Source organism: Hyperolius riggenbachi, chromosome 1 (assembly GCF_040937935.1).
Source record: "Hyperolius riggenbachi isolate aHypRig1 chromosome 1, aHypRig1.pri, whole genome shotgun sequence".
In the NCBI taxonomy this organism is placed as follows: domain Eukaryota; kingdom Metazoa; phylum Chordata; class Amphibia; order Anura; family Hyperoliidae; genus Hyperolius; species Hyperolius riggenbachi.
Genome location: NC_090646.1, coordinates 264114591 through 264127414, shown reverse-complemented (window position 1 = coordinate 264127414; position 12824 = coordinate 264114591). Strand labels below are relative to the sequence as shown.

At 41.1% G+C, this 12824-nt stretch overlaps 1 protein-coding gene across 6 annotated transcripts in view; it reads left to right on the top strand.

Annotated features, from left to right (window-relative positions):
* PTPN13 (protein tyrosine phosphatase non-receptor type 13) overlaps window positions 1–12824 on the top strand; it is a 289441-nt gene that overhangs the window by 123288 nt on the left and 153329 nt on the right. For all 6 annotated transcript variants that reach the window (XM_068233487.1, XM_068233483.1, XM_068233482.1 and 3 more), the window contains exon 6: window positions 4956–5040. In XM_068233487.1, coding sequence (XP_068089588.1) covers window positions 4956–5040 — 85 coding nt within the window. The remainder of the gene's footprint in view (window positions 1–4955; window positions 5041–12824) is intronic.

Here is a 12824-nt window from a genome sequence, read left to right as displayed (position 1 = left end):
TATTTATTAATTAGTTAGTTCTTCTATGACGATCTTTTAGCTTGGTTAACACCTCCACCACACCAAATATTGGAAAGGGACTCATCCTTTACTGAGACCCCCAATTAGGTCTCAGTCACGCCTTGGGGTTATTCCCGAGTCACACCCGACCTCTACGATCTTAGGCTCTTTGTCCCCACTGTTCTGTGCGACTATTTGAAATTGGCCTCAGCTGCTTGGTTATTACCTCCAAATAAAAAAACTCCTCATAGCCTAATACTGTTTTGACAGTTAAAATTTTAAAATTTAATTCACTTAAAATATCCTTCAGTAAAAATCTAGCATGAGTTTTATAACGTGCTCTCCCCCGTATCGGCGGCCTCCGGAGGGCTCTTTCGATCAGCGTAGTCACAATGAACGGCAGCCAATTTCAAATAGGCGCACAGACAATAGTGGGGACAAAGAGCCTAAGATCGTAGAGGTCTGGGGTGACACGGGAATAACCCCAAGGCGTGACTGAGACCTAATTGGGGGTCTCAGTAAAGGGTGAGTCCCTTTCCAATATTTGGTGTGGTGGAGGTGTTAACCAAGCTAAAAGATCGTCATAGAAGAACAACTAACTAATTAATAAACTTTTGTCCAATTGAATGGCTAGGGGGGGCACTGTTTCCCCCCATATAGCAGGACTGTGTTGCACTGCATACAATTTGACTGTTTCTGCAATTTTAATATATGAACGCACTGCCTGACTTATAATTTAGATTGCATTTGCGCACCTCAGTCGACCATCAGGAAAAATGTGTCCATGAATGCAGACTTTGTTAGCCAATTTTTTGGATTCGTATAGTAATTACTATACTATAGGACTACAAACTGCGTAGGTGGAGGCAGAGTGGAGTACATACCTGAAGCTGCTTGGACACATAAATATGTCACAACACCCAGATTAGGAATCCCTGTAATAGCCTATGTGTGAGATGTGAGTTGTGTGCCTGATGACGAGATTAGTAACCAATCCACTACTATATAGGTTTGTAGCAGAGTAGCCGATATTGTGCCGGAGGCGGAGGTTAGGTTTGGGCATTAGAACGGGGGATTAGTTTTAGGCATGGGGGTTTGCGTTTTAGGCATTAGGTGGGGGGATTGGTTTTAGACATTTGGTGAGGGGTTTGTTTTAGGCGCTATGGGAGGGTTTAAGTGAGCATGTGTCCTGGGATTGTCTGTAGTTAAGTGTGTCCAGCCCATGCGGCAGCGCTAAACGTACACCTGAAACAGACCACTAGCTCACCACAGACACCGCTGGATGTGTTTTAGGCGTGGCCAGTAATTAGCAAAAGCACTTGAGGCAGGCAGCGACACCCCTGTCATCACATGTATCGTGTTTCCTCATGTTGACAAATTTTCACACTAGGACTTAAACAGGAACACCCAAAATGGGCACTGCATAATCTGGTAGTACTCCATTAATTGGCATACGTGTTGTGTTCAAAACATATTCCACCTGCTGTTTGGTTTTATAGCCTCTTCTATAGATATACTTTCACGTGCATGAAGCTTCCTTTATATATAATTAGCTATAATTATGGAAGAGCACATGTAGCTTAGCAGTTGATTCACAAGAGATTAGAAACAGGCTATTGTAGCTACCCCTAACAAAGGATACATGATACTGTCGCTATGCACTACAATTTATTATTTATTCAAACTTAATGAAACATGTTTTCGAGTTGTGTGGGCAGTGCAGAAAGTAAACATTAAAAAAAACCTTTACGGTAAAGGCACTATGTGTGTTTTTTCTTTTTTTCTCCACTCTTTTGGATGCACTGTTTTCTGGAATATCACACGGTGGCCTAAAATGATGGTTCATGATTACTATGGATAAATCCAATGTCTGAATAGTCATCTCTGCTGCTCTCTATCTTACCATGCTTGTGTGAAAAGCAGCTGGCCATGTTGTATTTATGTGGCTGATTTTTTTAATTATCTTGCAGCAGTTATGGTGTGTACACACTTGAAAGATAAATGAAAGATATCAGACCAATTTTACCCCCTTCCATGTAGTATGAGAGCCATACTCTACGCAGTCTATTCTATTGAGCTGCACTCCCCATCAGATAAAATCTTTGCAAGATGCTGCACACAAAGATGCCCGTACACACTCAAAAGATCATTATCTGCAAAAGATCTATTCCTGCAAAAGATCCATTCCTGCAAAATGCATTCATAGTCTGAGATCTGCAGATCCTCATACACACTTGGTTTAACAGACAATTATCTGCAGATCATCTGCAGATCAGATCCACCAGGATGGATTTTCAGATCTGCAGATGATTGCCAGGTATGCAGATGAAGTCTGTTAAACAAGGTGTGTATGAGGATCTGCAGATCTCATAGCCTATGAATGCATTTTGCAGGAATGGATTTTTTGCAGGAACAGATCTTTTGCAGATAATGGTCTTTTGAGTGTGTACGGGCATCTTTGTGTGCAGCATCTTGAAAAGATTTTATCTGATGGGAGGTGCAGCTCCATAGAATAGACTGTGCAGAGTATGGCTCTCATACTACATGGAAGGGGGTAAAATTGGTCTGTGATCTTGCATTTTCCAAAGACTTTTATCTCAAGTGTGTATGAAGCATTATTCTTCCTGCTCTGGAAGAATAAGTGGAACATGAGATGAGCCAAGTGTAGGCTGTCATATTTGTTTGCTTTTAAACAATGCTCATTGCCAGGTTGTCCTGCTGATCCACTACCTCAAGGCCCTGAACAAGCAGGCAGGTCAGATCTTTCTGACTAAAGTATGACAAGATTAGGTGCATGCTTGTGTTAGGCATGTGATTCAGACGCTACTGACTAGAAAAATCAGAAGGATGCCAGGCACCTGGTATTGTTTAAAAGGATATAAGTATGGCAGCTGCCATATGTCTCTCACCTCAGGTTCCTTTTAAGTCTCCACTTTCCATAGGACAATACATATTGTGGCAGTGACCTAAGCATGTGTGTCTGTATGGCGATTACAATTAGTGATGGCCATTTTGGCTTTGCAACTCCTGGACCCCAGGATGTATTCCCACTTGAGGTCAAGTGTTTGTATGGGTTTACTCCCAGTGCTCTAGATTCCTCCCACATCCCTATAGGTGTCCATTTATGGTGCATTTTTTTCGCGAGCAATCATATTTTCAATAAGATCACTTAGATCGAAAGAAAAGTTCATATTCAATCGATCCACAGCATTTCAGCGCTGCGTAATATGTTGGCGCTTTATAAATACAATAAATAAATAAATGACCGAATCTAACTTATAATCGTATCTATGAAAAATCCACTATGCCAATCAAGCATATCTTTAAAATTAACCTAGAAATAAACGATTTGCCCAATCGCTTAGACCACAAATCTTTTCACAACCAGGGAGTCAACCAGCCAACACCTGGATCCCAGCAATAGGTGTCAAAATCCAATGTGAAAAGAACAAACGACTGGGTCTCGACCTGGATTTATTCAATTATAGCTTGATTTATTAGTAACACAGCTACTAGATAGTATGACGTTTTGGCACGCAGACCTTGATCAAATGCTATCTCAGCATTTGATAAAGGCCTGCGTGCCGAAACGTCGCGCTATCTAGTGGCTGTGCTACTAATAAATCAAGCTATAATTACATAAATCCAGGTCGAGATCCAGTCGTTTAAAGTTAACCTGTCACTTTTATAAAGGAAAAAAATGGATACTTACCTGAGACGGAAACCTCTAGATCCTAAGGATGCTTCCTCTGTCCTCTTACGTCAGCCCATTCCAGCGCTGGGACCCCCGAATAGTGGCCTCCCTGCGGATGCATACTAGCACTGTCCTGCTTGGGCTCTGGTGGAAATGGCTTAGCCCACTTGGGTCTGTGCTACACGCTGTAGGGTTGACCCGATCCGGCCTGGCTTTCCGAAGAAAGCCAATCAGGTCCATGCTTGAGCTGGGCAACAAGCCCCTTTTTCAGGTGTCCAAGTGCTGGAATTATCTATAAACAAAGCATGGGCCAGTTTGTACATATGGCTGAACTGCACACTTGCAAGTGCCCAGAAGGTCAGTAGGAGGCAGTTGGTGTACCACTGTCAAGTGCTTGTATAAATACAGCCCATCTATGTGCCTAGGCCACAACCAATCAAAGTTCAGTCCAACAACTGTCAGTTACCCTGTGTCCATATCCTGTGAATGAAAGCAAACCTGTGAAAAACTTAACCACTTGCACACCAGCAGTCTCTGGCCCCTTAAGGACCAGAGATTGCTGGCACGCCTTACCGACAAATCGCCACACAGACCCTCCGCTCATCCATCGCCGCATGCCCCTTGCTCTGTCGTCGCTACGACGGCAGTGCTCTGTGAGCCGGTCAGGAGCTGATTTTATTAGCTCCTGACCCTGTCATCAATGTGAGCCAATGGGATTGGCTTACAGTGATCATGGGGGCTGGAGCCAATGAAATTGGCTCCTGACCGGCTAAAGAGCTCTGACATCATAGCGGCGGTAGAGCGAGGGGCATGCGGCGAGGGATAGATCGGTGGGAGCAGCGGATCCATGTGAGCACGGTAATTGAACTCTGCGCCCTGGCAGGAATAAGCAGCCACAAACAGGGCACAGATTTCTATTACCGTGGTCCAGAATAGGTTAAACAGGTTTCTTTCTTATGATTTCTCTTTTCTATGATTGCATGTCTGACTGAGATTGCTTTATTTGCTATGTGTATGATGTGAGACTTCAGCCTAAATTGAAAATTGTGTGCACTCCATCCTGCCTTGCTAATCTGTTTGAATTGCCTAAGAATCAACATCTCTAGGTGTATGGTATTGGGGTCTGGATTAGAGGGCATTGGTCCTGTGTTAGCCTAAAACAGCTGTTTACTACCTGCAGAATTGACTTACAGGTATGAGTGAGCATATGGTTTTGCATGGTAATAGTTCTATCTTTAATCCATATGTGTTATCGCCACAGATTGACCAAGTGGGCAATAAAGCAAGTGAGCCTGATCGCAGTCAAGCAATTCGTGATAGACTAAGAGGAAAAGGTCTTCCTTCAGGTATGTTGTTTCTTGTCACTTCCAGAGAGGCTACACCTACTGTGGAGCTGAGGAAGCTCAAACGCAGAATTTCAGTAACTTAAATTTTTCATTTGCCAGACCACCTGCGTTTAACCATAGCTGAAATAAATGGTTTTAGGTTGACTCACCCTTTTAAAATATCAACAGGATGTAAACCTGACGAAGGCTGCAAGGCCGAAAGCTTGTTCATTCTTATTCATTTGTAGTTAGCCAATAAATGGTATCATCCTGATTTAAAACTTCTTGCTTTTAAAATATCATGTATAGGTTATTTTAAACAGTTGGAGAACCATTAGAGCTCTAGTCCAGACACTGTTTGTACAGTTACACTTAAATACACTGTGGATTTGACAGCATAGCTGCAGCAGGTATCACATTTGGCCCACCTCGATGAAATGGACAAATGCCATAAGTCCACTGCATTTACTGCTTGACTTATGGGGAGGGGGGGGGGGGGGGGGGCTGTTATCTGCAAATGGTGGTTGGGAGGAATTGAATTGGTTCAGAATTGCCTGTCACTTGCAAAGAGGACTTCCGTTGATACTAAGCAGAACCCAATACCTACGTAATTATTTCCTCCCCCTCCTGCACTTACCCATCCTGCTGGAATTATTGAACTCTCTCGATCAAGAAAACAATAGATTTGAAAGGACTTTTATTTGTAATATATTTTTAGTACCATTTAATATTTTTAATAAATGTAACATCTAAATAAAAACTGAGTAAATTGATGCAGTGTATGCTTGCCTAAAAAAAAAAAATAATAATAAAAAAAAAAATTGGCCATACTCCTATATCTATATATATGAAAAAATGGTCCTGAGATGGTTGATAAGTCTTACTTTTACTATCTCCTGCAGCCTAATCACTTATCTGTGCTGACAGGAAACCGCTCCACACTCGGCTAACCCTGCTGCCAGGAATTTTTTCCTTGTGAGTGGTAGATAACACTGTTTGCTCATACAAACCAAGCAGGAAGCCTATCTGGATGACAGCTGTCCAGAGCAACAAGCTACTTTCTTTCTCTCATGCCCAGCTCTATGAACAGGATGTGATTCCAGTATGTCTGCTTCCAGGACTAGCAGAGCTGTACACTGGGAAGGGTGAATGGCGATAGTTTTACTTCAGAACAAAGGCTGATAGGATAACTGTATTAATAATGAGTTGTAAAGACTATGCCAGACTGTATCTCCACTTTAACTGTAGTAAGAATCATAGCAGGATGTCAAGATTTGAAGATGGGTCCTGTTACTACCACTATAGTAATTTCCCTTCCCACAAAGAGATAACATCTTGATCACTTCATCTATATTCATTGCAAAGATTTTATGATCTCCTCCAATTTGTTCTGGTTTGGATTTGGTGGTATAATCAAGTACCGTACTTACGGTAATCTGTTTCAAGATTCTAAAAGTAGGGACAAGTCAGTTCTTAGCATCCATATTTCTTCTGTTAACCATGCTATAGAGCTTTAGGAATACTGACCCAACAGAGTGACAAGAATTCTGCAAAATCCTGCCTACCAAACAGTTGGCTGTTGTCATTGGAGCAGGGAAAGGTACTTTACATTTATAAGCAGCTGTTGAATATTACAGTTGGCTGAAATACAAAACACTTTTTTGTTTTTAAATGAACTTGTTTAAAATGGACTGTATAACGATAAAATATTCATGTAATTTGTATGTCTTTACTCACTATCCTAAGGTGAAGATGTTCTTGATTTTTTGGCATGTGCAATTTTCAAATTTTTTTTTTAAGTCAATTCTGTACATCAGGCATCTAAATTACCGCTATGGCACTGCCATAACCATTGTGGGCTGTGGCGGTGCCAAATTAACAGGTGTGCTGTGCGACCATCTTAAAGATAAACTCCGACCAAGAATTAAACTTTATCCCAATCAGAAGCCGATACCCCCTTTTACATGAGAAATCTATTCCTTTTCTCAAACAGACCATCAGGGGGCGCTGTATGACTGATATTGTGGTGAAACCCCTCCCACAAGAAACTCTGAGTACGTACTCCTGACAGTTTCCTGTCTGTGAACCTTACTGCATTGTGGGAAATAGCTGTTTACAGCTGTTTCCAACTGCCAAAAAAGCATGCAGCAGCTACATCACCTGCAAACAGTAAAAATGTCACCATGTAATACATGTCAGAATGTAAATCAGGGATTTAAAAGATTTTACAATGGGCAAACACTGACTAAATCATTTATACATAATTCTTGTAAAAATGAAGCACTTTTTTATTACATTATTTTCACTGGAGTTCCTCTTTAACAGATTTAATTTAGGTACCTTTTACCCCACTTCAGAAAATCCTGTTGGTTTCCCATAACTTACTCTTGTATCCATTGTAGCAGTGAAATATGTCATAGCTACTGAATATGAAAGTGAAATAACATTTTAAGGTGGCCATACATGGTACAATTTTTTTCATCCAATCTTACCAATTCTATGTAGTATAAGGGAACTGCCTAAATTATCCTTTTCAGTATATATTACTTAATTTACCCTTATACTACATAGAAATGGTAAGATTGTATGAAAAAATTGTACCATGTATGGCCACCATTAAAATGACTTCAACCAAAAATACAGTTATTGTTCTATTAAAAAAAATCCCATTGTATATCCATAGAAACCGTATTGTTCAGGAAATGACCACATATGTTGTCCGCATCATAGGACAGCATGTCTCATCATTTTTACATAACCCCCAGAAAAACTAGGTTTTAACCAGTACCTCCCAACATGGGAAAATTTCCCTTAAAGAGGAACTGTCGCAAAAATCTTAAAATTTAATACACATGCAAATAAGAGTTACATTTCTTCCAGAGTAAAATAAGCCATAAATTTCCTTTTCTCCTATGTTGCTGTCACTTACAGTAGGTAGTAGAAATCTGACATTACTGACACGTTTTGGATTAGTCCATCTCTTCATGGGGGATTCTCAGCATGGCCTTTATTCTTTATAAAGACATTTAGAAAAAATGTATTTCTTTATAAAGACCCTGAAAAAGATTTATACAAAGATGCTGGCCAGCCTCCCTGATTACCGTACACTTTTTTTTTTGGTAGTTGGACTGAGCAACTGCCATTCACTAAGTGCTTTTAAAAATAAAGAAAACCCTAAGAACCGCCTATGAGAAGATGGGCTAGTCCAAAATCTGTCAGTAATGTCAGATTTCTTCTACTTACTGTGAGTGACAGCAACATAGGACAAGTACCCCTGGGGAATGTGTCATGTATGTTGAGAACTGGTGTTAATACACCCACAATTTAAGTACAGTCATCTAGAATCTGAAAGTAACTAGATTTAGTTTTGCCTTAATTCTTATTATCAAGATATGTCCCCACTCATTTTGTTGCACTTTTTAATGTAGGCAAAAGGCATGTGCAACATGTAGCAATACATAACATCCACCTGGGACTGTTTTGGTAGGTGTGTTGCATCCCTTCCTTGGGATCACTGAATGCAAAACCAAGTTGGTTGAATGGGTGTGCAATGCCTCTAAAATGTGTGTAAAATGCATGTCCGCACAATACATAGAACATCACATGTTTCCATCAAAGCTGGTGAGAATGTGCCCTAAGTAGTAAGGGGAATCCGCAGAAGACCACAGTAAGGTCTAATGCTGAAGCCTCAGTATTGGTTTGAGAGGCAGAGATATGGATAAACTTTTGCTTTACACCAGCCAACCAATTATAAACAGACCCTATTTTCCTTGTCCATAATGTCCTAACCCTAGCTAATGTGCTGAGTAAGTATGATGGTTGATTGGCTTGTGTTGTGTTAAGGTGCCCATTAATGATCCAATTTCCCAAATGATCAGCCGTCTGATCCGATTATTGTGATTGACTGGAAATGAGCTTTCAGACCCACCAATGGAGGTGAAAATGATACGCAATCTGATCAGACCAAAATAATCGTTTGGAAATTCACATTGATGGAATAATCGCTAAAACAATTGTTTGTCTTCAATCGGCACCATTAACTGTACCTGATCTGGTCTATCGTTATGGAGATTGTACTGTTAATGGGCACCTTTAGTGTGATGGTTACCTGCTTGGCTGCTCTGAGTGCTCTGTACCTAAGTGATGCATGTGGAGTAAGTCCTCTTTGATCCATGAATTTCTATAGTTTACAAGGTGAGCACTTCAATGTTGCCTGTGTGTTGGACAGCTGTGAAATGAGGCAAGTCACTGTGTCAGACAAAAATAATGCAATTCAGTTATGTGGAGTAATGTCGGGAAGTGATTCAGTAACCTTACCGATTATATCAAGTCACTGCAGAGTCCTGATTACCAAACTCTGCAAACACCTGGATGTAACAGTCTGTCTAACAAGGAAATAACATAGCTGAATTGCTTAGACAGCTCTACTTGCCATGTGAATCAGAATATGTCAACACAAGTGTCCATTTTGGGAAACTAATGCTAGCACCACAATGCGTAAGCCTCAATCTTTGCAATTAACCCTATTCTTCAGGTTTATCTCCTGTTAAACTAGCCACACACTATATTATAGATTGTATCCTGATGTGGAAAACAATCGATTCCTCTCTAATGGGAATATGATCAGAGAAGACTCTATTCCTATCTTACACTGCACATCAGTTTCAGTGGAAATAATATTGCAAATCACTTAAAGGACAACTGCAGTGAGCAGAATTTGGAGGCTGCCATATTTCCTTTATATATATTTTCTTTTAAACAATACCAGTTGCCTGGAAGCCCTGCTGATCTATTTGGCTGCAGAAGTGTCTAAATCACACCAGAAATAAGCATGCAGCTAATCTTGTCAGATCAATGTCAGAAACACCTGATATGCTGCATGCTTGTTCAGGGTCTATGGCTAAAAGTATTAGAGGCAGAGAATCAGCAGAATAGCCAGGCAACTGGTATTGTTTAAAAGGAAGTAAATATGGCAGCCTCCATATACCTCTCATTACAGCTGACCTTTAATTGCAGTGCAACACTATGGGCTGTCAGTCTACAGCCGCGCTTGCCCTGACCTCAGTCAGCTGAGATTTTCTGTCCTGTCCGATTGATAGTGATTGAAATTTCAATCAGTCATCACATGAGCACTTTAAATAAGGCTTCACTCACTGTTAGCGCTGTGTAATATGTGAGCGCTTTATAAATACAATAAATAAATGAAATATGGGAAACAGTGTTCCACACTTTTTGCCAGTCCTCCTCGCTCCGTTCTCCTTTAAGATCTGTCTCCTACTTCTTAACATAGTGATCTTTATAATTGGAATCAGGGGTATGAGAGTGTGAATCAAGGACTTTACCAGAAGGGTTCTCCAAACACTGCCTCTCAAAAACAGTGAGCAATTGGAAAGCGTACCATTGCATACCAACATGTAGATCCAGTGCCACAGTTGTACATATCTGAAGCATTTCGTTCTAGGTATCAGACACTTTTCTTTAAAGAGAATCTGTACTCTAAAATTCTTACAATAAAAAGCATACCATTCTATTCATGATGTTCTCCTGGACGCCCCTCTTTGCTGTTTCTACCACTCCCTGCTGCAATCCTGGCTTGTAATTACCAGTTTTAGGCAGTGTTTACAATCAAAAAACATGGCTGCTAACCAGCATGTGATAGGCTGAGAGAAGCTCGGTCTCTGACTCATACAGAGCCTGCAGGGAGCATGGAGAGGGTGTGTATAGCTTCTACCTATCACAGCAGAGCAGCATATTCCTGCCTGAGCCGACAAAGCTGACAAAGAGAGCAGCCACTGTGCAACTAGGAAAGGGTCCAGTAAGACAGAGCACATTAGAACAGGTATGGGAACTTATAGGATAGAAGAAATAAGGCTGAAAATTTTCTTACAGAGTCTCTTTAAAGAGACACTGAAGCAAACTATTTTTGCCAATTTTACCTTATGATTCGCTTCAGTGCTCTTATCAAAAGTAAACCGACGTGTCCCCGCTGCTAAACGAGGGCTGCAGAGCCACCAAAACCCTCTGCAAATATCCACGACCAACTTGGTCGTGGATTTTGCTGCGCTGAGGGGCAGAGCTTCCAACTGTAGCTCTGCCTCTCCCGACGTTGATCGCCGCAGGGATCGCCCCCTCTCCCCTCCCCTCTCAGTGAAGGAAGAGTGAGAGGGGCGGGAACAGGAGGTGATGCGCCGCGATTGAAATCAGGAGGGGCAGAGCTGAAGCTGAAAGCTCTGCCCCTTCCTGGAAATGCCTGCCGGATTGTCCCCCAGGGATTTGGGGGCTCTGCAGCCCTTGTTTAGCGGCGGGGACACGGCGGATTACTTGTGATAAGAGCACTAAAGTGAATCATAAGGTAAAATTGGCAAAAATAGTTCACTTCATTGTCTCTTTGAACTTTTCCCAGCTCAGAATACCAGAAGCACTCACCAGGTGTTTGCCTAGAAGTATAAAGGCTTAGCAAGCCTGATAGTGTATTTAAGTATTTTTTTTAAAGGTTTTCAATATGGTTATATATACCATTTCTAACCTTGATGGCATTTACTGCTGTTTTAAGTTGTTATTTTTAAAGGGACTCCGAGCAGTGCAGAAACTATGGAAAGATGCATATCATTTTAAAGCTCTCTTTTTTCTCTTTCCAATGATATATAAACCGCCAGCCTACGCCTTTTAGTTTTCGCTATTTTCGCGATTGAAATTGCCGCAGTCGCGATTTCAATCGCGAAAATAGAGAAAACTAAAAGGCGTAGGGCGACGATTTAGGTGTCGCCAGAAAGAGGAGAAAGAGAGCTTTAAAATGATATCCATCTTTTCATAGTTACTTGTATTATACAGGGCGACACTTTCCCCAGTGTCAGCTACTCCATTCAGCAGGAAAAAGTCGCCCTGTGTAATACAATGTAACTATGGAAAGATGCATATCATTTTAAAGCTCTCTTTCTGGCGACACCTAAATCGTCGCCCTACGCCTTTTAGTTTTCTCTATTTTCGCGATTGAAATCGCGACCGCGGCAATTTCAATCGCGAAAATAACGAAAACTAAAAGGCATAGGGCAGCGTTTTATATATCTTCGGAAAGAGGAGAAAGAGAGCTTTAAAATGATATGCATCTTTCCATAGTTTCTGCACTGCTCGGAGTCCCTTTAAGTTGAACTGGAAATATCGTTGTACCATAAAATAATTTTATAGATCTGCACAGCATATGTAGTCTCACGAAGAATCGGAGTATTTCTACATCCTTCATTTGAAAGCATGTGTCCTAATCATAGGACAACCTGTCTGCTGATACTGGGTAATCATCATATGTAAGAAAGGGTCGCAGATGTAATATTCCCTCCAGATCCTAGTACTTGGAGATCTCCTAGTGACCTCAGTTTACCCTTTTTGATTTAGTTTAAATGCTTAAATTGGGACCTTGTAGACCAAGATTGATCCAACAGAAGGGTAAGTAAACTATTCAAGATGTATAAGACTTTAAACCTCAACTGTTTACTGAATATCTGATAGATTTTTTTTCAGCACTTTTATTCAAATTGTTTGAGTATTTCTGGACTTTAGGGTTTGAAAGCATTGCTATTTTTTTTACACGCCTTTAGACCCTAAAAATCATACCATAGATAGATCTGCTGCAGCCCTGCACATTACTCACCTCCCATGGATCCAGCTCGGGGTTACTGCTCTGAGCTGTGAATTTCTGTCCAGAGCCTGACTCGGGATTACTGCGAAGAAGGTTAATGTAGCGGTCACACAAAGAAAGTGGAAGACCCCTGGGTCGCTGTTACGAGTACCAAACCATAGTGAATGCTAAA